Below are 15,761 nucleotides of genomic sequence, written 5' to 3'. Positions count from 1 at the left end.
AAATGACTATTCTAGCTGCAAACATCTGGCTTGCAATGCAATATCTTCATAGGTGTATAGAGGCCCATTTCCAACAACCATCACTCCAGTGTTCTTATGGTACTTTGTGTTTGCTAACTGTGTAAGAAGGCTAATGGATGGTTAGAATACCCTTGAAAACCCTTGTGCAAGTATGTTAGCACAGCTGAAAACAGTTTGGCTGAGTAGATAACCTATAAACCTGACCTTCCTTTGAGCTAGTCGAGAATCTGGTTCCATTAAACTCTCGAAATGGCCAGAAAAAAAGAACTTTCATGTGAAACTCGACAGTCTATTCTTGTTCTTAGAAATGATGGCTATTCCAAGCGAGAAATTGCCAAGAAACTGAAGATGTTCAAGAACGGTGTGTACTACTCCCTTCAGAAGAGACCACAAACAGGCTCTAACCAGAGTAGAAAGAGAAGTGGGTGGTCCCGCTGCACAATTGAGCAACAAGACAAGTACAATAGAGTCTGTAGTTTGAGAATTCGACGCCTCACTGGTCCTCAACTGGCAGCTTCATTAAATAGTACACGTAAAATGCCAGTGTCAACATCTACAGTGAAGAGGCGACTCCGGGATGCTGGCCTTCAGGTCAGTGCCAAAAAAAAGCCATATCTGAGACTGGCTAATAAAAGTAAAAGATTAATATGGGCAAAAGAACACAGACATTTGTCATGTTCTCAATGGCAAGAGAACATAGCATCAGCATATATAGGAACTAGCTCTTGGAAGATGGGAACTGAGCTGACCATGAACTAAACCTAACACACAACTAGCAGTGGCCGGGTAGCATGCCTACATTGATTCTAGATGCCCAGCACCAGCCGGAGGACTAAATAATGCTAGCAGAGGGAAATATTAGTCCTAGCTCACCTCTAGAGAAATACCCCGAAAGGAGACAGAGGCCCCCCACATGTATTGGCGGTGAATCAAGATGAAATAACAAACGTAGTATGAAAATAGGTTTAGCAAATTTGAGGTCCACTTACTACATAGCAGAAGACAGAAAGGGCACTTTCATGGTCAGCTGAAAACCCTATCAAAACACCATCCAGAAATTACTTTAAAACTCTGGCATTAACTCATAACACCAGAGTGGCAATTCCTGTTCACAAGAGCTTTCCAGACACAGTAACGAAACTACAGCTGTGAACTGGAACAAAAATGCAAAAACAAACATGGACAAGAGTCCAACTTATCTAGTAGTTGTCTAGGAGCAGGAACAAGCACAGAGAGGCTTCTGATAACATTGTTGACCGGCAAGCAACTAACAGAGCAGCAAGGTTATATAGCGACTCCCACATCTTGATGGGAACAGGTGAACAGAGAAGATGAAAACACCAGTTCAATTCCACCAGTAGCCACCGGGGGAGCCCAGAATCCAAATTCACAACAGTACCCCCCCCTCAAGGAGGGGGCACCGAACCCTCACCAGAACCACCAGGGCGATCAGGATGGGCCCTATGAAAGGCACGAACCAGATCAGAGGCATGAACATCAGATGCATTAACCCAAGAATTATCCTCCTGGCCGTATCCCTTCCACTTGACCAGATACTGGAGTCTCCGTCTGGAAACACGAGAGTCTAAGATTTTCTCCACAACGTACTCCAACTCACCCTCAACCAACACCGGAGCAGGAGGCTCAACGGAAGGCACAACCGGTACCTCATACCTGCGCAATAATGACCGATGAAAAACGTTATGAATAGAAAAGGATGCAGGGAGGTCCAAACGGAAGGAAACAGGGTTAAGAATCTCCAATATCTTATACGGGCCGATGAACCGAGGCTTAAACTTAGGAGAAGAGACCCTCATAGGGACAAAACGAGAAGACAACCACACCAAATCCCCAACACAAAGCCGAGGACCAACACGACGGTGGCGGTTGGCAAAAAGCTGAGTCTTCTCCTGGGACAACCTCAAATTGTCCACCACCTGCCCCCAGATCTGATGCAATCTCTCCACCACAGCATCCACTCCAGGACAATCCGAAGATTCCACCTGACCAGAGGAAAATCGAGGATGAAACCCCGAATTACAGAAAAACGGGGACACCAAAGTGGCAGAGCTGGCCCGATTATTGAGAGCGAACTCTGCCAATGGCAAAAAAGCAACCCAATCATCCTGGTCAGCAGACACAAAACACCTCAGATATGTCTCCAGGGTCTGATTAGTCCGCTCGGTCTGGCCATTCGTCTGAGGATGGAAAGCGGACGAAAAAGACAAATCTATGCCCATCCTAGCACAGAATGCCCGGCCAAAATCTAGACACGAATTGGGTCCCTCTGTCAGAAATGATATTCTCAGGAATACCATGCAAACGAACAACATTTTGAAAAAACAGAGGAACCAACTCGGAAGAAGAAGGCAACTTGGGCAGAGGAACCAAATGGACCATCTTAGAGAAACGGTCACACACCACCCAGATGACAGACATCTTCTGAGAAACAGGCAGATCTGAAATAAAATCCATCGAGATGTGCGTCCAAGGCCTCTTAGGAATAGGCAAGGGCAACAATAATCCACTAGCCCGAGAGCAACAAGGCTTGGCCCGAGCACAAACGTCACAAGACTGCACAAAGCCTCGCACATCTCGTGACAGGGAAGGCCACCAGAAGGACCTTGCCACCAAATCCCTGGTACCAAAAATGCCAGGATGACCTGCCAACGCAGAAGAATGAACCTCAGAGATGACTCTACTGGTCCAATCATCAGGAACAAACAGTTTATCAGGTGGGCAACGATCCGGTCTATCCGCCTGAAACTCCTGCAAGGCCCGCCGCAGGTCTGGAGAAACGGCTGACAATACCACTCCATCCTTAAGGATACCTGTGGGCTCAGAGTTACCAGGCGAGTCAGGCTCAAAACTCCTAGAAAGGGCATCCACCTTAACATTCTTAGAACCCGGTAGGTATGACACCACAAAATTAAACCGAGAGAAAAATAATGACCAGCGCGCCTGTCTAGGATTCAGGCGCCTGGCGGTCTCAAGATAAATCAAGTTTTTGTGGTCAGTCAATACCACCACCTGATGTCTGGCCCCCTCAAGCCAATGGCGCCACTCCTCAAAAGCCCACTTCATGGCCAAAAGCTCCCGATTCCCAACATCATAATTCCGCTCAGCGGGCGAAAATTTACGGGAAAAGAAGGCACAAGGCCTCATCACGGAGCAGTCAGAACTTTTCTGCGACAACACTGCCCCAGCTCCGATCTCAGAAGCGTCGACCTCAACCTGAAAAGGTAGAGCAACATCAGGCTGACGCAACACAGGGGCAGAGGAAAAACGGCGCTTAAGCTCCCGAAAGGCCTCCACAGCGTCAGGGGACCAATCAGCAACATCAGCACCCTTCTTAGTCAAATCGGTCAATGGCTTAGCAATATCCGAAAAACCAGCAATAAATCGACGATAAAAGTTAGCAAAGCCCAAAAATTTCTGAAGACTCTTAAGAGAAGAGGGCTGCGTCCAATCACAAATAGCTTGAACCTTGACAGGATCCATTTCAATGGAAGAGGGAGAAAAAATATATCCCAAAAAGGAAATCCTCTGTACCCCAAAAACACACTTAGAACCCTTCACACACAAAGAATTAGACCGCAAAACCTGGAAAACCCTCCTGACTTGCTAGACATGAGAGTCCCAGTCATCCGAAAAAATCAGAATATCATCCAGATACACAATCATAAATTCATCCAAATAATCGCGAAAAATATCATGCATAAAGGACTGGAAAACTGACGGAGCATTTGAAAGACCAAAAGGCATCACTAAATACTCAAAGTGGCCCTCGGGCGTATTAAATGCGGTTTTCCACTCATCCCCCTGCCTGATTCGCACCAAATTATACGCCCCACGAAGGTCAATCTTAGAGAACCACTTGGCCCCCTTTATGCGAGCAAACAAATCAGTCAGCAACGGCAATGGGTATTGATATTTTACAGTGATTTTATTCAAAAGCCGATAATCGATACATGGTCTCAAAGAGCCGTCTTTTTTTGACACAAAGAAAAAACCGGCTCCTAAGGGAGATGACGATGGACGAATATGTCCCTTTTCCAAGGACTCCTTTATATATTCTCGCATAGCAGCATGTTCAGGCACAGACAGATTAAATAAACGACCCTTTGGGTATTTACTACCCGGGATTAAATCTATGGCACAATCGCACTCTCGGTGCGGAGGTAATGAACCAAGCTTGGATTCTTCAAAGACGTCACGATAGTCAGACAGGAACTCAGGAATTTCAGAGGGAATAGATGATGAAATGGAAACCACAGATACATCCCCATGAGCCCCCTTACATCCCCAGCTCAACACAGACATAGCTCTCCAGTCGAGGACTGGGTTGTGAGATTGCAGCCAAGGCAATCCTAGCACCAAATCATCATGTAGATTATACAGCACCAGAAAGCGAATAATCTCCTGGTGATCCGGATTAATACGCATAGTTACTTGTGTCCAGTATTGTGGTTTATTATTAGCCAATGGGGTGGAGTCAATCCCCTTCAGAGGAATAAGAGTCTCCAAAGGCTCTAAATCATACCCACAGCGTTTGGCAAAGGACCAATCCATAAGACTCAAAGCGGCGCCAGAGTCGACATAGGCGTCCGTGGTAATAGATGACAAAGAGCAAATCAGGGTCACAGATAGAATAAACTTAGACGGTAAGGTGCAAATGGAAACAGATTTATCAAGCTTTTTAGTGCGCTTAGAGCATGCTGATATAACATGAGTAGAATCACCACAATAGAAACACAACCCATTTTTCCGTCTAAAATTCTGCCGCTCGCTTCGGGACAGAATTCTATCACACTGCATACTCTCTGGCGACTTCTCAGTGGACACCGCCAGATGGTGCCCTGGTTTGCGCTCCCGCAAACGCCTATCGATCTGAATAGCCATTGTCATGGACTCATTCAGACCCGCAGGCACAGGGAACCCCACCATAACATCCTTAATGGCATCAGAGAGACCCTCTCTGAAAGTCGCCGCCAGGGCGCACTCATTCCACTGAGTAAGCACAGACCATTTACGGAATCTTTGACAGTAAATTTCCGCTTCATCTTGCCCCTGAGATAGGGACATCAAAGTTTTTTCTGCCTGAAGCTCCAAATGAGGTTCGTCATAAAGCAACCCCAAGGCCAGAAAAAACGCATCCACATTGAGCAACGCAGGATCCCCTGGTGTCAATGAAAAAGCCCAGTCTTGAGGGTCGCCCCGGAGCAAGGAAATCACAATCCTGACCTGCTGTGCAGGGTCTCCGGCAGAGCGAAATTTCAGGGACAAAAATAATTTGCAATTATTTCGAAAATTCTGAAACCCAGATCTATTCCCCGAGAAAAATTCCGGCAAAGGAATTCTCGGCTCAGATATAGGTGCATGACAAACAAAGTCTTGCAAATTTTGTACCTTCGTGGCGAGATTATTCAAACCTGCAGTTACACTCTGAAGATCCATTACAAACAGGTGGACACAGAGCCATTCAAAGATTAGAAGGAGAAAAAAAAAAAAAAAAAAATTCTCAGCAGACTTCTTATTTCTCTCCTTTCTCAGCCAAGGATTTTAACCCTTTAGTGGGGCCGGTCAAACTGTCATGTTCTCAATGGCAAGAGAACATAGCATCAGCATATATAGGAACTAGCTCTTGGAAGATGGGAACTGAGCTGACCATGAACTAAACCTAACACACAACTAGCAGTGGCCGGGTAGCATGCCTACGTTGATTCTAGATGCCCAGCACCAGCCGGAGGACTAAATAATGCTAGCAGAGGGAAATATTAGTCCTAGCTCACCTCTAGAGAAATACCCCGAAAGGAGACAGAGGCCCCCCACATGTATTGGCGGTGAATCAAGATGAAATAACAAACGTAGTATGAAAATAGGTTTAGCAAATTTGAGGTCCACTTACTACATAGCAGAAGACAGAAAGGGCACTTTCATGGTCAGCTGAAAACCCTATCAAAACACCATCCAGAAATTACTTTAAAACTCTGGCATTAACTCATAACACCAGAGTGGCAATTCCTGTTCACAAGAGCTTTCCAGACACAGTAACGAAACTACAGCTGTGAACTGGAACAAAAATGCAAAAACAAACATGGACAAGAGTCCAACTTATCTAGTAGTTGTCTAGGAGCAGGAACAAGCACAGAGAGGCTTCTGATAACATTGTTGACCGGCAAGCAACTAACAGAGCAGCAAGGTTATATAGCGACTCCCACATCTTGATGGGAACAGGTGAACAGAGAAGATGAAAACACCAGTTCAATTCCACCAGTAGCCACCGTGGGAGCCCAGAATCCAAATTCACAACAGACATTGGACAGAGGAAGATTGGAAAAAAGTGTTCTGGACAGACAAGTCCAAGTTTGGGGTGTTTGGATCACACAGAAGAACATTTATGAGAAGGAGAACAACTGAAAGGATGTTGGAAGAGTGCCTGACACCATCTGTCAAGCATGGTGGAGGTAATGTGATAGTCTGGGGTTGCTTTGGTGCTGGTAAAGTGGTAAATCTGTACATGGTAAAAGGGATTTTGAATAAGGAAGGCTCTCACTCCATTTTGCAATGCCATGACGTACCCTGTGGACAGTGCTTGATTGGAGCTAATTTCATCCTACAACAGGACAATGACCCAAATCACACCTCCGAATTATGCAAGAACTATTTAGGCAGGCAGCTGGTATTCTATCTGTAATGGAGTGGCCAGCGCAGTCACCAGATCTCAACCCCATTGAGCCGTTGTGGGAGCAGCTTGACTGTATGGTACGCAAAAAGTGCCCATCAAGCCAAACCAACTTGTGGAGGGTCTTCTGGAAGCATGGGGTGAGATTTCTCCAGATTACCTCAGCAAATTAACTGCTAGAATACCAAAGGTCTGCAATGCTGGAATTGCTGCAAAGGGAGCATTCTTTGACTAAAGCAAAGTTTGAAGGAGAAAATTACTATTTCAAATAAAAATCTTTTTTTCCAACCTTGTCAATGTCTGGACTAGATTTTTAATTCATTTGGCAACTCATTTGATGATTAAAAGTATGAGTTTTCATGGAAAACACAAAATTGTCTGGGTGACCCTAATCTTTTGAACGGTAGTGTAGCATGATTTGTAAAAATGTCATCTCTGCTGGCAGTTTCTAAATCTTCCTCTCTACCAATGTGCAGTAAGTGAGTGTGCACACTCTGACTCATCTGTACCCTGCGCATGCCTAGTGAGGCAGTGGTAACTTAGGACACAGCTAGCTGAGATTTGCAGCGCTGGTGGTAACAGTTAGATGATTCCTGCACAACCACTTCCTCCCTGGGCATGCACAGTTCATTTACTAAGCTGGGTCAAAGTGAGTGATGTCAGACAAATATGAGAAGGTCCAGCCCACATTTACTTCAGTCATAATGTGAGCAAGCATTACAAATGGTTTTCATGACAAATGCAAAAAGTTATTCACACCAGTGTTTAAAAGCTGTAAATATAAAAACTTTTTAAATCATTGTCACATATTATATAATGAAAAGCATATGAAATCTTTAAAAAAAATGTAAAACATTAATACTTTTTATCTTTTTACTTTTTTCTTAAAAATCTCTTTTAAGTTCTCCAAATACTTATGATACTGCTGCATGCCATCATAACCCTTGACAGGCACCATTTTCCATTACAGCTAATAGGTGCCCACATACAGACACATGTAGCATAAACATCTCATGACAGAATGTCACAATATTATGTTTTCAAAGCTGTTTAACTCACATTACACATCTTGGATATGCTGACTCAAGAGAAAATATAGATCTATACAATAGAAATACCTTCTAAAGCTGTGTTATTTAGCTCATTAAGTAATTACAGTTAGAGTGAAAAAGTCATCTCTATGTAGTGCGCCATCCCGATAACAACAGAATGCACAAAAATGTCATATTTCATGTCAACTTAAGTTCATACTTTAAGACACTAAAACAGCCAGTGGCATAGAGCCAGATAGAATATGAATCATGTCTTTAGGACATTCATAGCACTGCTAGCAGCAAGCCCTATAATGGGAGAAATAACTGACTTTGAAGTAAAAATTAATATTAATATGCAAATTATTTTTCCTTGATACAAACATATTCCTATAAATAACATGGTTGGAATTAAACTTCTTCTTTTCCAAACACATGTGTTCTATTTTCTGAATTCAGTAAATTCTCCTAAAAGAATCTAGAGATACATATTAGTCAAAACTATTAAAAGAGCAGATTTCTGATGAATATGAATTATTTGATTGAGACTTTATGTTTAGGTTTTATGCAAGATTTATTTCAGGGAACTGTCAGGTAGAAATCTATGGGTAGCCTGTTGTAGAGCAGGAGGAACTGAACAGATTGATACATAGGTTTGATGATTCTTGGGTTAGTAGTCAAGTGGGTGGTCATAATCATTGACTGACAGCCTTAACAGATCAAGTGTACAAAAGATCTGTCAATCACTACTTAGGGCCATCTATTTAATTGAAGCAAAATTAACAGGGATTTTGATTCATTAAAAAAAAGCAAATTATACCGAATATTTTACCACAAAACTATTTTTCTACTTATTCAGTTTTATAACAGCCTGCTGGCCGATCAGACAGCCTATATCCAATGTGATAGTTTAATTTTACATTAGGAAATGTTAAACACAATGGTCAATGCTCCTCACCTGAATCACATCGCTGAAGTCGCTATTTATTGAGAATGACTCCTCATCATTCAGTATGTCCTTTAGCTGAGGGAAATCCAAGGGCCTTAAGAAGGTGAAATCAGTTCTTTCCAATGCTGGTGAAATACAGGTACTATAACATTGATTTGTAGGACGAGTCAAAGTCTTAACCTCCATGTATTTTAAGGTACCATCTGAATTGAGATGAAGCGTTGGCTGATGGGGACATTGCAAGTCATTTACTTCGGAGCCACCAAAGCATGTACTGGAGCTTTGGTCATTATTTGTCCTTATGCACCTTATTGTCAGAACAATGAATGTGATGATTGCTACTGTACTGACAGCAGCAAGTGAAATTATTAAATATAATGTTATGTCTGATGGCTCATTGTGAGCTGTCTGATAATCTTGGGACTTAGGAGTTTCATCATGTATCACCTCTTCGAAGGAAACATAGATTGTAGCTGTGCTTGATAAGGCTGGATTTCCATTGTCTCTAACCAAAACTAGAATGGTGTACAAGCTTTCATCAGACTCAAGCAAACGTCTCATCATTCGTATCTCCCCTGTATGTGCAGCTATTTTAAACATGGAAGGATCCGATGAATCTAAAATGCTATACGAAAGCCATGCGTTATAACCTGAATCTGCATCTACCGCTGTTATTTTGGTGATCAAGTATCCTGCAGATGCAGGACGAGGTATTCTCTGATGCTCAATGGCCTCTCTAGTCAAAACTGGGTATAGGATTTTTGGATAATTATCATTTTGATCTAATATAAATATATAAAGGGTGGCATTTGACTTTAATTTTGGAGACCCTTGATCTTCTACAAAAACCTTAACTTCTAAAAGTTGTATGTGCTCATAATTGAAAGAACGCTGAGCATAAACTTTGCCATTGTTTTCACTTACATATATGTAAGAAGATATTGGAGAACCTGCAATATAAGTTTCTGATACAGAAAACCTTAGTTGGGAATTTTCTCCTTCATCTGCATCTGTAGCAAACAAAGTGCAAAGTAAAATTCCAGGAACATTATTCTCATATATGTAGGCATTGAAATAATGATGTGAAAAGATGGGAGGATTATCATTGACATCTGAGATATTGAGCACAATTGTCCTCTTTGTATTCATTGGTGGCAAGCCTAAATCAGTGGCGACTAAGTATATGGTATACTGAGGTTTAATTTCCCTATCTAAAACACCATCTGTGATCAAAGAATAGTGATTTTCAAATGATTTAAATTTAAAAGGAATCCCTGGTGGTATTTCTATGTGTACTTCTCCATTTTTCCCTGAATCACGATCAATAATATTAAACAGTCCAACTACTGTGCCAATAGGAGTATTTTCTGGAATTGAGTTTTCGAGTGAAGTCACATACACTTCAGGAGGATTATCATTGGAATCTTCAATTTCTACTTGAACGACACAATGTCCTTCCATAACTGGAACACCTTTATCTCTTGCCCTTACATAGAGTTCATAAAAACTAGATTCTTCAAAATCAATATGTCCCTGAACATGAATCTCTCCAGAATGTGGATCAAGCTTAAACAATTTCCCTGCTGAATTCAGGCTGTGGTCTTCAAGAGAATACTCAATATTACCATTAGGACCCCCATCCAGATCAGTAGCATTAAGTTTAATTAATAATGTCCCAGGCATAATATTTTCTATTACACTAATCTTGTACACAGGCTGATCAAATGTTGGAGGGTTATCATTGTTATCTAAGACGTGCACAGTTATTTTTGTTGTCCCTGATCTCTCCGGATGACCACCATCTAAAGCAGATAATATAAGGTGATGTTCTGCTATTTCTTCTCTGTCTAAAGCATTTTCTAATACTAATTCTGGAAAAAGCTTGCCGTCTTTTAGCTTCTTGACATTCAGTGAAAAGTACTGGCTTGGACTCATCTCATATGAACTTACAGCATTAGTGCCTACATCCAGGTCAATGGCATTCTCTAAAGGGAACCTCAACCCTGGAGCTGCAAGTTCAGCTATTTTTATCAGTCTCTCGTTATTAATAAAATGAGGTGAATTGTCATTTATGTCCAAAACCTCAATAAACAAACGAAATAGCTCTAAGGGTTTCTCTATTATTAATTCTACAGGCAACAAGCAGCTTGAGCTTAGACCACACAGGCTTTCCCTGTCGATCTTTTCATTCAGAAGCAAATCTCCAGTTTCCAAATTAAGGATAAAATATCTCCTGCTTTCTTCAGATCCTAGTCTCAGTTTCCGATCAAAAATTTGTTCAGCATTCAATCCCAAATCACGAGCTACATTTCCTACGATCGTTCCAGGCTCAGATTCTTCTACGATGGTATAATGTAACTGAGCACAAACCCTTCCCAAATATCCAAGTGAAAAAACATAAAATACTTGCCATTTCCAAGCATTCCATTTCTTCTTAAAGTCCATTTTAATGAAATACTTTGAGAATGATGGGTACAAGATGTCAGGTTGTTAGATGAACTCCCAAATCATCCTATGGTCTTGAATAATCCAACAAAGCAAATTCAGTCCTTACTAACTGTTCCTTTTATGAAAGCGACTTTGCATAGCTTTGTTATTCTTACTGATCAAAGTGAGGGAGAGGGAGGGTGACTCACTAACGGGGGTGGAGAAAAGAAAGACATCAAAAGCAGATATTAGATGTTAGCTCCCTAGATTATTGGTTAAGAGTTACTCCCACTCTTCCAATGACTAAAACTGCTCTGGCATTACAATACGTACTTATATCATAGCATTCATAAGTACAGAACAACTTGTATCTTCCAATGTTCATTTATCAACATTTGACGACGAATACATTTCCAAACAATTGAAATCTGCAGTAGAAACCCGTCGCTATCATAAAGTTATATACTGTATATTGAATATATATTTCCCTGCAGCAGATGGATCCACGATACAGTTAACAAGTTAGTCCGTACCGTAAAAAGAAATTCAAGCACTTGACATATTGTAATTATACATTACTAATTCTACCATGGAGATATGCAAATCTTAGAAAAGATATTACTCCTTTCAGAATAAAAAAAATCTTAAGGCACATTTTACTGGACTGAATAAATGATAAAACTGTAATCCTTTTCATGTGACAATGCAGAAATGAATGTATTTACCCTGTTTTGTATACACTAAATTGAATCCAAGACTCTGATCTTTTTCCAAGAACACGTGGGTACAAAATGCTGAAGCCCCGTCTGTTACTGTGTTGTTAAAAAAGGGACTGAGTGGGCAGCTATCTCACAATCCTAGAGATTAACACTAAATATTTCTGCTTCACCGACAAGATTCTTTTATTTTTTACTTCCAAAACTGATTGTAGGTAACAACATAATAAAAAGTCCAAATATCCAACATTAATTTTAAGCAAATAAACAGAATCATGAATGGAACCAATGGGCTCGACTTATCAAGATCGGCATTGCTCCCCTTGAAGAGCAGATGTGCTGGGCTCAGATGTTCCTGATTCATGAAAAGGTGTAAGGCTGTGCACATGCATTGTATTTTTGTCCCAATTTTTCTATTTAGTTTTGTCACAAAATCTGAAGGGTTTCCTGATGCAAAGTGAATGAGAACCCTGAAGTCTCATGTACACACTGCTTATTTTTGACCTGCAGGTTTGGAACAGATTTAAATCTTCAGCAGGTCAATTCTTTCAACATTTTTGCTGCAGATTTCACCCACACTAATGAATGAGAAGTAATCTGCAACAAAAACAAATGTAAAAAATGTGTCAAAAATGCTGCAAAATAGTGGTTATTAAAAACCTTCATCTTCCTTGCCAAGAGATGCAGAAATCTTGCTGAAATTTCTGCACCAAATTCTTAACGTGTGCACATACCCTAAGCCTCCTCATAAATCAGGAGCCTTTTTACAATAGAATACTGGTATAAATGCTTTGATGAAAAGGCTTATTGTGTTTTGTGAAAAATGGAGTGACTAAAATTGACTTGACAGCAAATTTCATAATAAAATTTCTTTACATTTTTAGACCTGATTAGTTTTGAGCGATACCGTCCGATACTTGAAAGTATCGGTATCGGATAGTATTGGCCGATACCCGAAAAGTATCGGATATCGCCGATACCGATACCCGATACCAATACAAGTCAATGGGACACCAACTATCGGAAGGTATCCTGATGGTTCCCAGGGTCTGAAGGAGAGGAAACTCTCCTTCAGGCCTTGGGATCCATATTACTGTGTAAAATAAAGAATTAAAATAAAAAATATTGATATACTCACCTCTCCGGGGGCCCCCGGACATCACCGCTGGTAACCGGCAGCCTTCTTTGCTTAAAATGAGCGCATTTAGGGCCTTCCATGACGTCACGGCTTCTGATTGGTTGCGTGCGCTCATGTGACCGCCACGCGACCAATCACAAGCCGTGACGTCATTCTCAGGTCCTAAATTCTGAATTCTAGGAATTTAGGACCTGAGAATTACGTCACGGCTTGTGATTGGTCACGTGGCGGTCACATGAGCGGCACGCGACCAATCAGAAGCCGTGACGTCATGGAAGGTGCTGAACGTGCTCATTTTAAGCAAAGCAGGCTGCCGGTTACCAGCGGTGATGTCCAGGGGCCTCCGGAGAGGTGAGTATATCAATATTTTTTATTTTAATTCTTTATTTTTTACATGGATATGGATCCCAGGGCCTGAAGGAGAGTTACCTCTCCTTCAGACCCTGGGAACCATACACTGGGAACTTCCGATTCCGATTCCCGATACCACAAAAGTATCGGATCTTGGTATCGGAATTCCGATACCGCAAGTATCGGCCGATACCCGATACTTGCGGTATCGGAATGCTCAACACTAGACCTGATGCATCTGCTGAGCTTTTTTGAAAAATCCAAAGTGGAGGCGGCACATGGCGCAGCTGAGGTGGGACTCCAAAGCACTTCTAATTGGCAACAACATGTGGCATTCCACGCACCATAAATCTCAGAACTGCAGAGAGATTTCTGGTGTGGTGCATGAAGGTACACATCATTCATTAGACAATCTAAATTCATGAACAGACATATACTCAATGAATCAAGAGTTTCTGACTCTAGCATGCCTCCTCACCAAAATCAGTGTGAACAACCCTAGTCTTGATAAATTACAGTTTTTTGAGTTTGAAAGTAGACTTAAATCCATTGAGTTCAACCTGTAGCCTAGCATGTTGATCCAGCGGAAGGCAAAAACCCCATAGGGCAGACACAAATGTCTCCATACGGGGGAAAATTTCCTTCCCGATTACACATATGCAGACTAGTTACCTGGATCAATACCCAATCACATAATCTTATACCCATAACCTGTAATATTACCTTTTTCAAAAAATGTACTCAGACCCCAATTGAATTTTAGTAATGAATCAACCATGACAACATCATGTGGCAGAGGGTTCCATAGTCTCACTGCTCTTACAATAAAATATCTACATCTGTGGTTATGATGAAACCTTCTTTCCTCTTTCACCCTTTATCCCTGTTGCAGGCCTAAGTATAAAAAAATAATTGAAAAGTAATTTTTATTTGGACCTGAATGTCAAATTTTCCATCTTGTATTGCAAACTGTAGGACTATTATCATATCACTTACATGGCAATTTATTATAGGTTAAAAGGATAACAAAAGTATCTTTCAATGAAGAGGAACATATTTTGAATATTTCTACAGAATATTTCCTTTCTCATTTGAGTTGTTTTATTATTGATTCATCTTTTGTTCTAAAATATGTATCAAAGAGCTTTTTTGATAATCCCTCACTATGACCACCACCCTCGGATCCTTCAGACGGAACCTGAAAACTCATCTCTTCAGGGAAGCCTACAGCCTGCAATAACCATTCTGCCGCCTCACCAACCACCCGAGCTGCCGCCTCACCAACCACCCATGCTGCCACCTCACCAACAACCAGAGCTGCTGCTTCAACACCACCACAGCTGCCGCCTCACCACCACCAGAGCTGCCGCACCCCCGGCCTTCTGTCTCTTTCCCAGTATCCCGTAGAATGTAAGTCCACAAGGACAGGGTCTTCTCCCCTCTGTACCAGTCTGTCACCATATATTTGTGTACTGTAAATGATATCTATAACCCTGTATGTAACCCCTTTCTCATGTACAGCACCATGGACTTAATGGTGCTATATAAATAAATAATAATAATAATGACCACCAAAATAAATATTCCTTTACACCATAGTATCATATACTATTATGTAGTACATACACAAATTTAAGTATATACCAGATCAATTATATTAAACTACAGAGTTCAACTGTTATTAAAAAAAACACAGTAAACCCAGCTGTTTTATTGTTCCAGCAAAAACAATTCTAATTGGAGCTTTGGAAACAACCACTGACCAATATGTTTTTTTTTATTTCTTGCAATTTGCTTTCTTCATTGAAGGTATATTCTAATCAGAACCAAATTATTAAATGAGTGTTTCTGCCAAAATAATTTATCACCTAACTCTGCTTCTGCTCTTTGTCCAAGAGTACCATTTGCTTTCAATGGAGTGACAGGACTGGAAGGTAAGAGTGATTGGTATTAAGGTACCGTCACACTCAGCAACGCTGCGGCGATATAGACAACGAGCCGACCTAAACTAGATCGCTGGAGCGTCGCTGTTTAGGTCGCTGTAGAGACGTCAAACACAGCAACTCCAGAACGATGCAGGAGCGATCCAGTGACGTAACGGCGACTCACTTCTCGTTCTAGCTTGTTGATAGCTCCATGTCAACAGCCGGAGTGTACCGACTGGCTAGAAGGAGATGTTGCGACGCCCCCTATGCTCGTTGCTGGCGTCATTGCTTTTGATGTCAAACATGATGATACACGCCGACCTGGCGATGAAATAAAGTTCTGGACTTCTAGCTCCGACCAGCGATGGCACAGCGGGATCCAGATCTCTGCTGCATGTCAAACACAACGAGATCGCTATCCAGGATGCTGCAACGTCACGGATCGTTGTCGTTCTCTTTGCAAAGTTGCTGAGTGTGACAGTACCTTTAGTGGAGTGACCACCACCTATCTAGCATGT

General features: G+C 41.6%; 1 protein-coding gene across 8 annotated transcripts in view; it reads right to left on the bottom strand.

Moving 5' to 3' along the window:
- The window catches only part of LOC143776637 (protocadherin gamma-C5-like), a 671,321-nt gene that overhangs the window by 319,368 nt on the left and 336,192 nt on the right, over nt 1–15,761 (bottom strand). For 2 of the 8 annotated variants that reach the window (XM_077266238.1, XM_077266246.1), the window contains exon 1: nt 8,696–11,293. The exons of the other annotated variants lie outside the window; for them this stretch is intronic. In XM_077266238.1, the coding sequence (XP_077122353.1) occupies nt 8,696–11,131 (2,436 nt within the window). In that variant the 5' untranslated portion in view covers nt 11,132–11,293. Of the gene's footprint in view, nt 1–8,695; nt 11,294–15,761 lie in introns of those variants that run through there. 8 annotated transcript variants of the gene reach the window in all.

The sequence above is a fragment of the Ranitomeya variabilis genome, chromosome 5 (genome assembly GCF_051348905.1).
Source record: "Ranitomeya variabilis isolate aRanVar5 chromosome 5, aRanVar5.hap1, whole genome shotgun sequence".
Classification (NCBI taxonomy): Eukaryota; Metazoa; Chordata; class Amphibia; order Anura; family Dendrobatidae; genus Ranitomeya; species Ranitomeya variabilis.
Note: the sequence above shows the minus strand (reverse complement) of the source record. Positions and strands in the feature narration are given on the sequence as shown.